Below are 18,052 nucleotides of genomic sequence, written 5' to 3'. Positions count from 1 at the left end.
CGAAATATAAAAGTCAACCTTCGAACTATGTCTGAAGTGTGGAGATCAATTTCTGCTTGTGAAATCATAATATCTGTGTAGAATACATTTTAGGTATGATGTATGGGTTATAAACCGTTAAATATTGACAGATGTTCTATCTGTGGAGAAAGAGTAATGTCATATTAAATATAGGATATAGGAATAAAGATTCGATTACTAACGATCGATGAACCCTTCGAGATATACGACGCCATTGACAGATAGGTCATGCCGTCCGAATGAATGAAAATACTCCGGGTCTAAGGGTGTTCAACGCAGTACCCACCGGGGAAAACAGAGGATGAGGAAGACCTCCACTTCGTTAGAAAGACTGGGTGGAGAAGGACCTGACTACACTTGGAATCTCCAGTTGGCGCTAAAAAGTGAAAAGGAAGAACGTCTGGTCCCCTGATGTAAATTCAGCTATAACCAAGTAATCGATATCTACGTCAATAAAGAAGAAGAAAAGGCCTTCATTCATCATAATTGTGTTATTTTTATAAAACTGAGAATCATTGTTATTCGTCTATTCCTATGACAGTCGGCCCTATCTAGCCGGAAGAAACTCGAACATTTATTAAAACAAAGGTTTATGAACTCGGCGGCATTTCTAAATTTATTTGGAAGTTGTTTTTTTTTGTCATTACATTAACGTTTGAGGGTGTTTCTTCAAGCAAGAAGCTCTTGAATGAGCTCAGCTGTATACGAAAATAAGAATAATTCAACAATAAAAGTAGAGAAAAAGGAATGAAAAATAAATAAATGTTGAAATCATAAAAATAAAATACAAAAAGAATAACATTTTGAGAATAATAACTTTGAATTTTTTTCAAAGCAGTAAAGCAAAATAATATGCTCAAACAGACTTTTATCCAATACCACGGACACCCAGCGTTGGCAACAAATTAAGTTCTTTTTATAACATGTGGCAATACAAATTGAGTTTGCCGTTTCTGCTTGCTTGCTTTGGCTGCTTTTAACCACCAATGCAACAGCAAAAAGTAAAAATAAACTTGCTACGATTTCTATACAAACATATGTACTTGCACATACAAAGTAGAGTTATACATACATATATATATATATATATACATCCAATCGTGCTGCTTACCTTATTTTGGCAGCGCGTTCCAGAATATCCTTTGGTGCAGCGACATTCGAAATTGCCAATGTGATCGATGCATTCGCCATCGTTCTGGCATGGATTCGATTCGCATTCATTATATTCAAAATTGCAGAGTTCACCAGCGAATCCTGTGATGCCACCGTAGATGAACGTAATCAACAAACCATTATTGAATGATGTGCATGTTGGTGATGTGTTTGTATGTGTGTGTTTGCATGTCGCAACGTTGAACGGCACACGGTCGTTGCAGGCGTTTTGGCATGGCAATAACACGAAAGACATGAAAGAGAATGCGGGTAAAAAAATTGAGTTGCAAAGAATACATTCGATATTGGCACAATCGTGTAAAGAAATGAAAACTAATGGAAATGTTTTTAATGAGATTTATGCAGATGATATGTCCCCGTTGATTTATGAACTGGAAAATGTGTGTCAAAAAAAGAAAGTAAATGTTTGCGAAGTTGTAAGTCATTGCTGCAAGTAAGTAAGTTGCATAAGCTATGTTGCAAGTAGATGCTGTACATGTTAAAAAGTTGCAGTGCTGTGAGTTTAATGGTGACTGCCACAAACTACCTGCGCTTAATTAAGTAAATAAAAACCGATGAAAGGATTCCCCAATATTTATGCAACTTAAACACGGAATGGTTATTACGTGGCAGCGTTGACAGTTGATAATCACGCAGTTTATTGAGTTTACATAAGTGGTAATAAACAAGATGCATAAGATATTCGACAGCACATAAAATAAGTTGCGTAAAAATATATTGCGCTTGAGTAACTCAGAGCTACGGTCGCGTTACACTTTGGGAAATGCTCACAAGGAACTTGAATTTTTTCGTTGAGTTTGTAGGGCAGCTATATGTTATAGTGAGCCGATATGAACAATTTTTTTGGAGATTGTGCCGATGCTTTGACTATTTGTGCACCCTAAATTTCGTGAAGATATCTTGTCAGATGAAAAATTTTTCCATACAAACACTTGATTCCGATCCTTCAGTTTGTAGGGCACCTAAACGGTATAGTGATCCAATCTGAACGATTTCTTCAGAGATTGCACCATTGCATTGAACCATAATCCATGCTAAATTTATTCTGATTGATTAGTTTGAATGACAGCTAGATGCTATAGTGGTGTGATATCAGCGATCCAGACAAATCAGTGGCTTTTCTGGGAAAAGGGACGTGTGAAAAATATCAGATCGATATTTCAAAATCTGAGTGTCTAGTTCGCGTATAAAAAGACAGACCGTCGAACGGAAGGATAGATATGGCCAAATCAGCTCAGCTCGTTATGCTTATTCACTGAAAAGGTTCTTTATATGAGAATATTGAATTTTGGAGTGTTTCATGTTCAGGTTGTTACCAAAATTAGTGAAACGGTTCCTTTGGACTATCATATGCAGTGTTTTGAGAAGCCATAAGAATATATAGTAACTCCTGTATCCGATCTTATAAGTCGGAAAAGTGTCTTGTGGTCGATATAAATTTGCGTAGGCGTTTATCTTCTGTACCCACCAGCTCAGTACGTTACCTGAAAGTGTGAGCACCTAAATGTTTAAGCCTTGATCTCGCAAAATTGGAATTATGAAAAAGTATATATTGAGATAGGGGCGTATCGTGTTAGAATTCCTACAACTTAGGAGATGCTAGCCTTATTGACGACTAAGTGCTGACTGGATCTTCTACGATCGATCTTGTATCAAAAGGATCTTGAATCAGTTGGAACCGATGGTAGTCCAGCGCTGATCAAGCTCCCGCGAAACTACTGATTGCATGGCTGGGGTGCTTTTCCTTGCCAGATCGTCAGCTTAATAGTCACCTGCGATTCAGTTGTGGCTTGGCACTCATGTTAGCCTTATCAAAAAATGACGTAGTGCTATTGATAATAAGGTTAGGTATTCCTTAAGGCTAGTATCGCTGTCCTATTATCAGAGCGGACAGTTAGTTCTCCGAAAGAGGTTGCACTCCAACCTACCGCAAACCCTAATTGGAAGCAACCTTAGCTTAAAATATACTGAAATAGTTAGGAAGTCTGAAACTGCGATTTTCCACCAAACCACCAAGCCATCCATAAGGAAGCTCACCGCGCCTCTCCTCCAACAGCTTCTATCCACCGACAACCCTCTAGCGAGTAAGTAGGAAGAGAAAAAGTCGCTAGAATTTGGTTTGGGGATTCCATGATCAAAAAAATCCCTTATGAAGTCAAAGCCTGCAAGAATTTCAAAATGTAGAGAGTCAGTTTAACTGAGCTTGATACCAACTTTCGCAGTAATACACTTTCGATATTGCTATATCTTTGAACACGATATGCAGAATGACAGTAAGTGCCGTGGTTGGACCTTATTCACCCCACATGCTAATGAGTGCCCCGCTTTGAAAGCTGTCGAGCTTACTTGCAAATTTGGTCATTTATTATGTCCTCCACCGCTCAAAGACTATGGAGTACTATATGGTCATAGAGCCAAAGTACTACTTTTGGTGAGAGACCCCGCAGTATAAGCTAATCAATGCCTCCAATGTGCTCTCCACGATATTAGGTATGCAAAAAAGCATCCTATTTAGACGAGCCGTAAGTGATAACGCCGGTATCTTATATTAATCGAGGGTATTTTATTCAAGTATGGCGGATAAATGATTTTTCAATTCTTTGAATACTATGGAGTTTAAATAGATCTTTCGAACTTTAATCATGAAGATAACTTATTGAAAAAGCGCTTTTTTTGCTTTCGCTTAAATTAGTTTCATCCCAAAAATTATTGCTGTTTTAATGCCAAATCTTTATATATATAAATCTTCTGACCGTGTGTTTGCATATGAACTGCTCCTAAACGGATGGACCGATTTTGATGAAATTTTGTGTGCATGTTCAAGGAGATTCGAGAATGGTTCAGATTTACAATTTGGTCCACTGGAAAATGTTTTTTAAATTAATTGTTCATTTTTAATCAATTGTTAATTTTGGAATGTTTGACCGATAGATGGCGCTACCATCGCAGTATCCAATATTCAAACCTTAAATTGACGTAAACGTACATTAAAGAAAACGATGCCAAATTAAGTCTTAAGTAATAAATTAACTATATGAGGGGGTATCTTGACAGGCAACTTAAAATTGCAAAAGGTCTGGCATAAAAAAATAGTGGCATAACTGAAGTGTTGATAAAAAATTTGAGATATACAGAAATCTTTCCGAAGCATTGCACAGAGGAATGCAATATTTAAACGGGAATGATGAATACATATGTATATGCGTACAATTTCAAACTGATCCTTGATGAAAATTAATAAAATTGCTAAATATTGGGAATGGTAGAATAGAACTGCAATCAAATACATAATGCAATGAATTAAAACGGGCACATTTATCATTCGATGAATAATATACCACGGGCATCCCAAAAGACTGATGCCATAACCTTGCCAGCCGATTTTTTGTTTTTCCACGCTTGAGAACCGTTTCTTAAGATGCAGTTCACCAGGCTGACAATCGATTGGACTCTATTGATTTCACTGATGCATAGCCCAAATTCAATAGTATTTTTACCCCAAAAACCAATTCTTTCTTAACGCACGAAATGCTTTTTGATTCATTTTTGTTGCTTCATCAAAAATGCGATTATTCCTTAACTAATACTTATAATCTAACTAATAGAAATCATATAGATGGTATTAGTAGTACTATCTATGTATCAGCCACAGTAAAACGTAAGCGGGTCCTCTAGTTGTCTTATAATAAATTTTATCAGACATTTCCAAATATTTATCAAGTCTTTAATACTTGAAATTGTAAGTGTATTTAAACTAGCTTGAGTTTCCAACTTGTTTTTTTTTCTTTATTATTTTTGCTCTAGACGAATAGATACTGTCTTTAGTATTCCCTAAGTATTTACTTTATTTTTGTAATTTCATTAGCATAAAGTTAGTTATTTGGCATAATATATGTCTGTATATATTTGGGTTTGGGGTTGGAATCAGCGAAGCATTGTTGATGAGGGCAGGCCACAAGGGACAAACCACAAAATTCACAAATTGAAAATGGCGCCAGTCAAAGCTACAATAAGTAGCCACTGGGTTCACAGTCGTTTGACGGCGACGCTGACTGTGGCTCTGGAATATTTTAACCAAATATTGTTTATACTTTGTGTTGATACTTTCGCTGGCGCTGGCACGCAGACAGTTGTCAGTGCGCATTTGCATTTTCATAGATTTTTTTATTTTTATTTGCCACAGCCGCTTTTTGTCCTATGAGAAATTTACATGCTGATGTTTGGCATTTTTTTGTGTCACTTGTGTGATTTATATTTGCGCACCTTCTTCAACTATGTGCGTTTGCTAATACCTTTGGTATTTTATTTTTATTTTTTTGTTTATTTTGTTTTATTTTTTGTTTATTTTATTTTATCTTTTATTTTTTGTTTCTTTTTTATATATTTTTTTTATTTGAATTGATTTTATTTTTTTGATTTTTCTTTTCGCATTGCCCAAATGTCACACTCACTTCGCTTATTGCATTTTCCCTCGGTGCTAATTTGAATATTGTACATATTGATTTGTGTGTGACAATTTACTGCATTCTAATTGAATTTTTCATTTTGCCAGCTTACAACATTTGCCACTCAAAGCACTCATTCAGTATTCACCATTACCATCGAAGTCTTGTTTGGCACTCGAAACAATTCGTGAATTTAATTTGTTTGTTTCATGCGGGCTCTTGAATGTCAAATAAAGTGAATGTGATGCGCTGTCGTTTGCCATTCACGTTATATGCGGTTAGCGTTGTTTGTTCGCTGCGTGCACATCTATATATAAATAAACATATATATATATACATACTATATTTAACATATATATGTTTATATACATATGTATGTCGCGTGGTTTTGCCATTGTGCCCCACGTTTTATTGTGATTTCATTTGCAACGAATTCGCGTGCAAAATCCACGCAATCCAATGCTCGCCTCTGTGCACAAACAATACACCCCCACACACCGGGCCATGAACAATAAAGTACCGCCATGCAATGCCACCAAGTTCACATGGATTTAGATTTGCAACAACAAAAGACTGTGAGTGGAATTATTTGTCGAATGGCTGGAAAATCAATCGAATTGAGATTTTCAAGTGTAGAGTCGTCGGGATTGCGAAATTTGGTTATTTTCGGCTGACTCTTCAAACTTAAATGGTGAGGCTTTTATAGGCATTTGAATGCTAATGCAATGGCACTCATCTGATGAATTATTTTTGGAATCAAACTATTTTTGTTACTTTCCAAAATAGTTGCAGGGATGTCGATTTTAAACTTTTCGAATATTGTTCTTAAATAATATCTAAAACTGGTTTTTAATTTTTTTGATATTTCCAATGAAATGTTCGTGTGTCGTACAGCTTTATGGTTCTTCTATAATATCAAGTTGAAAAGTGAATTATCGTTCGAATATTCAAATAAGAAAAGTCTCTTTTGAAAGATGTGTTTTATGGAAATATTATAAATAAATTTCGTGAAGATATCTTGTTAAATCAACAGGTTTGCCATATAATGATTTTACTCTGATGGATCAGTTTGTACAAGAGTTAACCCCGCTGATGCTTCTCGAGGGTGCTGACTGGTAATAGATACCACAGTATCCCGACGAAGACAGGAACGGGTAGGACGTTTTTTCTCAATAGCGCATCATTTAGAAGAGGTCTTAATATGGTTAATATTAAGGAGAGGGTTGGATCAAAGTGTCATGTTATCAGAGCCGAGGAGCAACCTGACAGAATGCCCTTAAATATCACAATCTTGAACAGAACTCACGAAAACCTCCGTAATTAGACAGCCTTATTTGCGCGGCAATGTGCAAGCCGACGTACTTTTTCCTACACTCGTGGGCCCAAACCTAAAGCAGGATATAAAAACAGAAAAGAATTGAAGGGGTCCACATCTCCCATAAAAAGGATGAAAGCAACTAGTTCCGAAAAGAAGACACCCTTTAAAACCAGCTCGGAAACAGCCAGCACAAAAAAGGAGCTCAGCTTTGTCTTTGTGCAAGAGCTGGCACTAGCAAGGAAGTTGAAGCTTAGCCCAGCTCCCGGTAGGTAACAATACCAGGGGCAGATGGAACCAAACATGGTAGCCAAAGTATGGCTGCTAATCAGGGATGTAGATGCCAAAGGTGTTGTTGATACATAGTAGTTCATCTACCAGGTAATGTGCTAGTTTCAAGGCTGACAATCCAGTGAATGCAAGGTATGCGAAGAAGCAACGTGCTGCCTACTGTTGGGAATAGTGCAACTGTAACCGCCAACCAATGCGGAGCTTATGAAGGAGCTTCAAAAATCTATGGATTGCGCGAAAGCAATACTATCTAATTTTAGACTCATACCACCTGCAGTGGTATCCGAACGACAGAGGTCAGCTAAAGGGGCTAAGCCGTCAGCCAAAAGACCGATGACAAAGGGAGTAACGCCTAATAATGTTGAATGGGTGCAAATTGCGCTGACAAACATCGCTCTGGAGGGCCATTCAAATCCGTGTCCACCACTTATTCCGGCTGTTACCAGGCCAAATAAAAACTATTGCTTTGGACGACGACATATCGACATCCCGTTCATAGCAAAGGAAAAGGTCCAAAATGGCCACAATAGGATCTGCATTGATAGCAAAGATATCCATCTTATCTACATCAAAAAGTAGTGGGAGATCAATTATGGATTCACGAAGGTGAGAATTACAACTTAGAAGTCGGACGCTAACGCTGCAAGCCATCTAGCATCAGAAAAGGGTATGCATGAAGTCGAGAAAGGTCTTATACAGTGATTTTGATAGCATACTGCGAGGTGAGTGTTCTTTGGAGTCAGAGCTTGCATATAGACTCTCAAACCTTTACACTGAGAGCTCTCGAGCGACTCTTAGGAAGATGCACAATTGTTAATGCCTATTACAAATTAACCGCTATCACAGCAAACTCACTTCAGTAGCCCTAATTAACTGCTTGGCAATAGAACCGTCTGATTTTATCCTCATTCAGAAGTCATGCGTTAATGGACTTTGTCAAAGCTGTATGGAGGAAGGCGAAGTCGGATCATCCTGTCATTTCCTCATATATTTCTCTAATTTTTCCAGGCTGGGTTTGAGTTATTTCGGTAAACACAGCTTTGGTGAAACCAGAGAAGTGTTAGGATTGACATTAACTGCTTTAATATACTTGTATTTGTGGTTAGCGAAAAAGGCTTAGTCAATCTTTCAGTATCTGGTTATTCACGAGGACAAATATCTCTTTTAGCGACTTCTATCAATTTTGGATCAACTCTGCGACCTAACCCAAACTAAACTAAAAATATGAAATACCAAAAAACTATCTTCAATATAGTGAGCTCTTTAAGATATCTTAAAGCAATTAAAAAACTCTTAAGCTACGGTGTCGTTATTCGCTTAATTATCACCATGTTGTTATATATGATCACAACAAAGTTCATTCAATGTTTTAAACACCACGCCCGAAAATATTGACATAACAGCAGAGAAATTCCATTTTCTCCTCAGAAATGCAGCTGTATTATTTCCCAACAGTTCATAAATAAATATGCGCTTTAATACACTTGTTCTTCAACTGTGTCGAAAGTCACTTTGCCACTGTGGGCACTGTCGGAACACCCACCCCCCAAACACCCAATATAAAACAAAGCCAAGTGAAACAACAACATCGTGAAAAGCAATGATCACAAACAATATCGTATACTCACCCGGCTGACAGAAACAACGGAAGCCATCCTCTTGATCCACACAAATGCCATGTACACATGGTGATGATTCGCATTCGTTGAGGCTGTGTTGGCACAGTGGGCCCGTATAGCCAGGAGTGCAGTCACATCTGTTTACGCATACAAAACAGACGAATTTAAAATAAACAAAAGACAAAGTACAAAATACGACATACGAGAGTTTATGTATATTAAATGCAACTCTGCATGAGTGTACGCAATTGTGGTTCGTGTGGGTGAATGAGGGAAATGCTGCCAACGCGTTTTGAGGTTAGGTTGCACGTGCAAACACACACTCACACACACACACGTGTTTAGCGCAGAGTTTGCTTGGAAAACTAACGGAAAGTTAGCAAATATATGCACTATATCACGCGAAATGCCGCGGTAAATACAAAAGCAAATATGCAGTTAGGTGTGTGTATATGTTTGCAGGTTGTAATATATATGTGTATGTGTGTGTAAAGAGTTTTATGCACACACAAATAAATCCGCGCCTATTTTTGCTCAATTAAATGCCACAAAGCGAAACTTGCGCTTGTTGTTTTTATTTTTGTCTTTTTGCGGTTTCAATTGTTGTCGATACATATTTGTTGTTGTAGTTTTAATTGACATTTTTGTCGTGTTGCGCATATATTGTGGCGTTTGTATTGTTCAATTGTGGTCGTGAATTTATAGCGACACCCCCCTCTCTCTCCGCAGCAATGCGTTGGCGCGTCTATTGAATTAAAGTGAGTGTGTAAATGCTTTTTGTGTGAAGTTTTTCGGTGTGAAATGCTGTGTTGAATATGTATGTATGTGTGTGCGCATGGGTTTCTATAGTGAAATGCCAGTTGCATTTGGTTATTGTTTTTTTTTGTGCATAACTGCATTTATTTATATATATTTTAGCTGCAATTAGCCTTCTATAAATAATTATAACCTCAAATCTCATTACTAAAATAAATAAATATTTATTAATAAAGTGATTTGCGTCACTTTTGTTTTGGTATTACGCAAAAGCTTACCTGAAATGTGTGGAATTGCCCACACAACTGCCGCCATTCATGCATTCCGCAGAATTGCATGGATCCGACTCGTATTGACAGTTTTTGCCCGTGTAACCTGCAAAATAATGCATTAAGTAATAGTTCAGTAATGCCAGTTTAAAGTTTTTTTAAGTAAATGAAGCAAACATTTTTTTATATTTTTTTTATGTAATGCAAACTTAACCCTTTCACTACCATATTTTACGCGGCGAAGTTACAAAAATTTAAATATTTTTTTTCGGATAGATTTAATATTCTAAAAGAAAAAAATTAAACAATTTTTTTTCTGCATCCTTCAGAAGAAAGATATATCCTGGGATAATATGTCCAACCGGTATATTTAGACGGCACTAAGTGGCTATATATAAAAAAATCTAGTTATTTTTGTATCTTTAATTATTTATTTTATGGAATTTTTATTTTTTTATGGAACTCGCCAAACAATTCAAAGTAGAAGGGCTCTTGCATATCGATTTTTTTTATTGAGGTGCATGAAACACAGCATCTACGGCGATCAGCTTTCACTGCCATATGGTCCCCAACGGTTAACATTTTTTTGCTCTTTTTGACCTGAGTTCTTTCGTTGTAGATGTCATTTTGGCTTTGATCAAAAATTACGTGCAAAATGAGTTATTCTGCTAGAGGAACAATAAGATCTTTTAGCCTTTTTGTGAATATTTTTCCGATAAAAAATATGGGCATTTACAGCACATGTCATAAGGAGCTTGAAAAACATTTTACGGTAGCATTTCCTCGATTTTCTGTTCTGCTCATAACTTACTACTTTTACCTTTTTACTTTTAACCTTTTGATCAGATATGTCATGTTCTCATTATAAAAGGTCAGAACGCAATAAAGCTGATGGTCCTCCTCATACTACTGAAAGATTGGAGCTTTCATTGGACAATACTATTGCATAATCAATATCTACACCTTCATCAGCCTCGATCGGAGGATCGTCTATTTCGTTCTCAGAATCTGGAATATACTCTGAGTCAGAAACACTAGAATCAAAAACACTGATTTAAGTGTCAGATTTTTTGCTGTCGATTAATTGTAATAAAACGTGGTACACTCATTGAACGCTACCAAAACAGCTGATATTGTTCGAAAAGTACTCCAAACTAGCAATGGGACCTTTGATAGTGAAAGGAGATAAGTGAATAAATTAAACTGTACTATTTTGACTATTTTTATACCAATAATTCTCTTGGGATAAATAAATGATAGAGCTGAGCTAATTTAGCCGTCCGAGTCATCTATCTGTCTGTCTGTAATTACGAGAGCTAGGTTAGGTTAGTTTGGTAGGCTCGTTAGCCACCCATAGACCAGTTTTGATACTTCGCGTTGCCAGATGGAGTACGTGAGAAGTAGTCATGCTTCAGTATGGCAGTGCTTGTCATGAATTTCAACAGGTCCTGCGGTCTGAGCAGTAACTTTGTGTATTTTTGATCTACCACTTCGCTCATGACCGGATTCTTATAGATCATATCATCAAATTTTACCCTTGTCATGTTCTTGTCCCAATTGTCGTAAAGGCAGTAAATGGGTTCACCGGATAATAATCGTACACCACTCTTATCATTCTCGGCTACTATCCCATTTTCATCGAAGCTTTTGTGAGCTGGCGACATTCTCCACTGCTGTCCTCTTACCCAAGATACCTCTGATGGATATGCGACACGAGGTTAATGTCTTAATTTCTGCTTGGCTGCCTACATATATAGATCTTGACTTGGAGTTGCCTGCTGATGCATTAGAGGCTGGCTCCGCGGTTTTACCAATAGCAAAGATCTCTCCTTGAAATATACTGTAGTGGTCCGGCAATATCCGTATATACTTATGTTTAATGAGTTGCGCATATTTTTAGAAAACAGATCTATAGGCGGCAGCGAAGAGGTCTATAAGTAAGCGAACTAATCCTTCAGCTTTTACGATATCCATTTGAAATTTTTTTTCATTCATTTTCTTTTCTTCTCAGGAAGTTGCTCATTCTTCGGAACCCCCAAAGTTGCTTATAGTCCCCAGAGGAAAGTGGAGTTCTTGTATAGAAATCTTTTTTATTTGACAAGATATCTTCGCGAAATTTGGCATAGATTTTTGCCTAAAGTAATATTACAATCTCCGAATATATTATACAGATCAAATTACTATAACATATAGCAGCAATAAAAACTGACGGATTAAGTTTCGGCGCAACCGGATGATCGGGTTTTCTTCGCTTAGTTGCTGACATCAGTACCCATTTCGCATGTATTGGCGTATTCCAGCTAATCATTTCAGGCTAGCTTCGTTCAATTTGAAATGTAAGAGTTTTCGAAGAGAAGTGCTGACGACATGCTTATTTTTTCTGTTATCTACTTAGTTTTATAAAATCGCAAAATTTTCTACTTAAAGCTTTATTAATGTGGAATATAATGAAAAATAGCTGCAAAACTCGAAATTTTTTCACAAATATTATTTTAAAGTAATGTGCTTAATTTTAAGCCTCTAAGTATAAATATTTTTATTTTGCTGAGCTTAAGCTTAAATGCAACTTAATTATTACTTTTCCATATCTCCCGTTAAAGTGCTGTTTTTTTTTTGAAAATGCATGAAAATCAATCAGAATTTTTAGTTTCGCTTCGGGCATTCGCTTGCCATTAACGTCATAATCCCTTTGTGCACTGGAGTTATCATAGCGCATTGAATGCAATCGCTAATGCCACAATAATAATTAATGAAGCGATATGGAAATAAAATTAAGAGGATTATATAAGCTTTTGGGACTTTCACATAATTTGGCCAAATTGTGAGAGTGTGTGGGTGTATTTGAGCTATATAATTTATATTTTGTGGTGTCAGTTAATAATGGATTTTCCTATGTGTGTATAGAAGGGGACTCAAAAAACATTTCTTTTTGTTTGGAACTCTTTAGAATAGGTTTTAGGTTAACCATAAAAAGATATGCTTTAAAATAATCAAGTTTTTAAACGTTAATAACTTTTAAATGGTTAAGTTTACGAAAAAATCATAAGAGACCGCTTTGTAGAGTTGTCAATTTCCTACTAAATCTATAAACCGCGTTATTTTTTGAAATAATGACAGCGAGATATGAATTTTCCTATCTGATTTTAAGAAAAAAAAAAATAAAAGTGTAAAGCGGTGGACCTTTTCGGCACATCTTGAAGCTTTTACTTGGAGAGATTTTTTTAAAAGCGTCTAAGAACTGAGGATAAGGCGAAAAAAATTTATTTATTTTTGCCCACCCTAGTGTATATGGTCTTTTAGAAGCGTGAGCGCTTTTACTTTAGAACGATTGTCGTATTTAAAAAGTGCAAGAAAGCATCAGTTGACACTATCTACGTGAGTTTCCACGCAGTAAATTGCAAGCGCAGTAAATTAACTTCCACCGCTGTCACTTCACCAGCTTTAATTGGCTTCACTTACATATCAATTTATAAAGCAACTTAATGCACTCAATTGACTGCTTTAAAATCACACGAAACCGAAACGGAAACGGAAATTGGCAGGAATAAAATCAGCTGAAAAAAGTATTTCCGTGCCAAACCAACCTAACATTGGCTGCCATTTCAGTTTTCCACTCATTCACTCATTTTATTCTCGCTTTAGCATGTTCTTACTGCTGCTTCCTTTGGCAATTATTCATATTTTCTGTCAGCGCCTTATATTTTTTTTTGCTTTAATATTTGTGGAGTTGTTTCTACTCGCCCGTAATGAAGTAAAAAGTATGAGCTATGTTTGCCTTTGTTTTTAGTTGTAGCCTGCCTTTTTCCATTTAATTTCATAATTCTTCAAGCGTTATGTATAAAAACCCTTTTTCATAATAATATTGCTGTACAAACGTAGCCATCAATTTGCTATATCCGCCTTTGACCAAGCACAGGAGTGGGTCCACAAAGTGCGCTTCATGTTTTCAACTGTTCGCTGCCTTTCGTTGCGTCTTCTTACGTTAAACGTGCGCTTACTCATACATTTTGCCTTACGTACTTTTAATCTTTCCATTTTCCATTATTCTGTTTCGGTCTTGCTCTGTGCTCGGCGTCTGCTTTTGTTGCTATAACTTCAAAGTGTTTGCATTGTTGTACCAATTTAATACATTTTTTTTTCTATAGTGACCCTAATTGAGTTTAATTAGCGCGAATGACCACCAATGGCAGCTTACAATGTTGCCTGCTTATTTGGCCGGTCAGCGGTGGGGTCGCGCTGCATTCACCGGTTTGTTGTTACTTGATGGGTTGGTTGGTTTGCCAGCGTACTAAAAGCGAAAGACTGCTGAGTCTGAGTGTGGTTAATGGAGACGTTGAAAATAGTTCGAGTAAAATGGTAATAATAAAGTTTTGTTATTATAAAACCACATTAAATTTGAGCTGACTATGCGCCCCGGCAGATGGGGGCTAATTGAGCTTTTTCTGTATATTTTTTCATGTTCTTTTGTGCTATGGATTAATTTAAGTGATAATGGAGATTTTTAAATTTGCTGTGGAAGTCAGTACTTTTTTTTATTTGAAATAGTTGATTGTGGCGGTAAAAATGCGTTAAAATTTTAGAGTGGAGCTTGAGGGATAAAGTGAAAATGACGAGATGGAGGAAATAGTTTTGAAAGTGGCGTATAATATTTTTTACATTTAATATTTTTTCTAACTTAACTTAATTTTATCGACTAAAGCTTTTATAGGTATGTAGGTTGCCTTTTACATTTCTTTCGGGATTTGGTAACCCCAGAGTTGCAGTCTGACAACTCACAACTTTATCGTAAAGTTCCACATTTTTTAGATTGTAAGAGGTCAATTGAAAAGTCCTCGGCCTACCATATTGAAACACATTTTTTGAAAAAAAAAAAATTCGTTCCTTTTTATCAAAATATACGTAGCTCTCTTCAAATGTGATTCAGTGATTACTTTTTTTTGTAGTACGATCTCTCCATTGCTTCAAAAAAGGCCTCAGTTTTGGCGATCAGCTCTTAGTTCGACGAAAATATTTTTCCAGTGAGTATTATTTTGAGATCTAAGAACAGAAAATAGCTGCAAGGGACCAAATCTGAAGAACACGGTGGCTGCGGATGCAATTCGAAGCCCAAATCATAGATTTCTGCAATCGTTTTCACTGATTTGTGACAAAGTCCATTGTATTCGTGAGACACCGGTTTCTTTTTTCTCAAATGCGTCCGATTTTCGGCGATTTTGTCCTTCAAATGGTACAATAACACCATTTAATAGTCGCTGTTGATGGTTCATCCCTTTTCAAGGTAGTCAATAAAAATTATTCCATGCGAAACCTAAAATACAGACAGCATAACCTTGTCAGCCGACTGTTGCGTGTTTTCATACTTTGGAGCGGGTTCATCATGTGCATCTCACTAGGGAAGACTGTCGATCGGACTTCGGAGGGAATCGGTGAACCCACGTTTAATATAAAAGCTACATATCGATGCAAAAACTCGGCTTTCGGCTATGCCTGAACATCTCCAAACACTGCTTCGAATCGTCAACTCGTCATTACTTTTGATTGAAAGTGAGCTTGCGTGACACCCACTTTGCACAGAGGCTTCTCATACCTAAGTATTCTTTAGCGATATGATGTACATGTACAGTTGATATCCTTAGAGTGCCTGCTGTCTCTTACGACTTCACTTTACAGTCATACAAAAATATTTTGTGGACTTTTTTCATGTTTTATACAGTAATAACCTCTTTTGGACGTTCACTGCCTTCAGCGTCTTCGGTGCTGATTTCACCATGTCTAAACTTACAATACAAATTCTTGAATATTGATTTTCGAGGAGCAGTGTCTGGAAACTCGTCATCAAGCCAAGATTTTGCTTCAACTATATTTTTTTCCTTCAAAAAGCAATATTTTCTCAAAACGCGAAATTCCTTTTTATCCAATTTTTCATACAAAAAAGATTGCTTCACTCAAAATGATATAAATCACAAACTAATGATCCGACAGTTGTCAAATTCATAGACGCGCCCTTTGAAGGATAAGGCTAACTTAGAATCATATGTGTCTTTTTCAAGTAGCGCCATCTATATGGAACCCTTCAATTGACCTGCTATTTCGTACATACTTGTATTTTGTTTTTTCATTTTTACAATTGCAAGCACAATTATTAAACTTACCATACGGACACAGGCATTGATATGAATTTCCCTCATGCCCTTGCGAAAGGTCAACACAAATGCCATTGTTGGTGCATGGACTGGGCGTACAAGCGTCGATCTCCTCACAGTGGGGTCCAGCAAAGCCGCTGCAGCACTGACACTCATACTCCTCCATCGCTGAATTCGAGTAGCACACACCTTTGCCAGAGCATTCAGCGCTTTCGCCACAATTGTCGGTTTTTGCGGTGACCTTCAGACGAACGCACTGCGCGCCCCACAACTCGGAAACAACTGCAGAGTGAGAAAATATTATGGTTTTACATACATATATATGGCAGTTGCAGCAAGTGGCAGCGTGAAATTGAAAAATATTTGTTAGAAAATGCACGCTTGCATTCTTCTAAGTAAATAAGTAGTGTAGAGTGCGGGCGTATAAATTTTAGAAATAATGTTAGAAAAAGAAAAATAAAACAATAAACGTTGGCAAGCGGCGAAAACGAAAAGTGAAATGAAATTTCACTTCACTGCTGGCTGCTGCGCATTTTCCTAATTTTCTCAGTTTTTCAGTTTTGCGGCATGCCATTGTCAACCAACACTATTGCGTAGCAATGACAACTTCATTAAAACGTCACACTGGCAGCAAAAGGTTCTTATATGATGCGTTTGGTGGCCGTAAAGCGCTCGCTTAATGTGGATGCGGCTCCAGCTTTATGTAAATACGATGTGGTGCACATGTTGCTGTAGAGTTTATAACGATAATGCAGTAACTGTGCGCAAAAATTGCTAAACTAACTGAAGGTTATGCTGTCGCCGCTTAAATATAGCAAGCTTTATGCACTTGCATATGATTACAACGCTTTAAAGTATGCACAGCAAGCCATAAGCGAAGTTGCGCTTTTTAAGCATATTTTGCTTGTATGGAAAACTTTTTTATTTAATGAGATATCGTCATGAAATTTAGAAGGGATTATTACGCAAGGCAACGTTACAATCTCCGATCATATTGTTCAGATCGGATCACTGTAGCATAGAGCTGCCATACAAACTGACCAACCCACAACAAGTTTTAGTATGAAAAACTTTTTTATTTGACGAGATAACTGCATGAAATATTGCTTAAATTAAAGCCTAAAAATATGCTACAATTTCTGAAGAAATTTTTCAGATTGGTCTACTCTGGGATATAGCTGTCATATAAACTGTTAAACTCAATTAAAGGTTTTGTATGGCAAACTTCTTTATTTATTAGGATATCGTCATGAAATTTAGAATGCATTTTTATCCAAGGCAACGCTATAATCTCCGAGTGTTTTGTTCAGATCGTAGACTTATAGCATGTAGCTGTCATATGAACTGACAGTTCAAAATCAAGTTCTTGTATGAAAAACTTTTTCATTTAGGGATATATTTTCAAAAAATTATGCATAGTTTTTTGTTAAAAAAAGTGCTACAATTTTCGAAGATATTGTTCAGATCGAACCACTTTAAGATGTGGCTGTCATACAAACTGACTGATCAAAATAAAGTTCTTGTATGGAAAACATTTTTATCTGACAAGATATTTTTACGAAATTTGGCATGCGGTATTGTCGAAAGTAGCCTTACAATTTCCTAATTAATTATCCAGATCAATCAACTATAACATATAGCTGCCATATAAACTTAACTATCCAAATCGAGCTCAACATATTTTTATACACTTCTATGCAATAAGAAATGCACCTGTAAAGGCTACCAAATTTTCGTTGCAACCAAAATCAACATTTTTGCTCGTTTTTAAATTTTTTAGCCTTGCAGCCAAAGCTTACACTATTTTGCGCGCTGGTTGTTAGCTGAGAGCATAAGCACGTATAGGCACATAAGCCATCATAGGCGCAATAAAAGCACAAACCCTATACACCGTTATTAAAGTGCTTTAGCTTTTAAAACAGTACAGTTGCGTTTACAAACGCATTCAGCTGGCCTAATTTAGTAGGCGCAACGCATCGACCGTACACCATGGCGTATGAGTGATATTTATATCTTCATG

At 36.7% G+C, this 18,052-nt stretch overlaps 1 protein-coding gene across 2 annotated transcripts in view; it reads right to left on the bottom strand.

Moving 5' to 3' along the window:
* Positions 1 to 18,052, bottom strand: part of LOC105231141 (uncharacterized) — a 74,872-nt gene that overhangs the window by 10,746 nt on the left and 46,074 nt on the right. For both annotated transcript variants that reach the window (XM_049459684.1, XM_049459689.1), the window contains exons 5-8: positions 16,042 to 16,314; positions 9,899 to 9,995; positions 8,874 to 9,001; positions 1,133 to 1,275 (exon numbers count right to left, since the gene is read on the bottom strand). In XM_049459684.1, coding sequence (XP_049315641.1) covers positions 1,133 to 1,275; positions 8,874 to 9,001; positions 9,899 to 9,995; positions 16,042 to 16,314 — 641 coding nt within the window. The remainder of the gene's footprint in view (positions 1 to 1,132; positions 1,276 to 8,873; positions 9,002 to 9,898; positions 9,996 to 16,041; positions 16,315 to 18,052) is intronic.

This window comes from Bactrocera dorsalis, chromosome 1, assembly GCF_023373825.1.
Source record: "Bactrocera dorsalis isolate Fly_Bdor chromosome 1, ASM2337382v1, whole genome shotgun sequence".
Classification (NCBI taxonomy): domain Eukaryota; kingdom Metazoa; phylum Arthropoda; class Insecta; order Diptera; family Tephritidae; genus Bactrocera; species Bactrocera dorsalis.
Note: the sequence above shows the minus strand (reverse complement) of the source record. Positions and strands in the feature narration are given on the sequence as shown.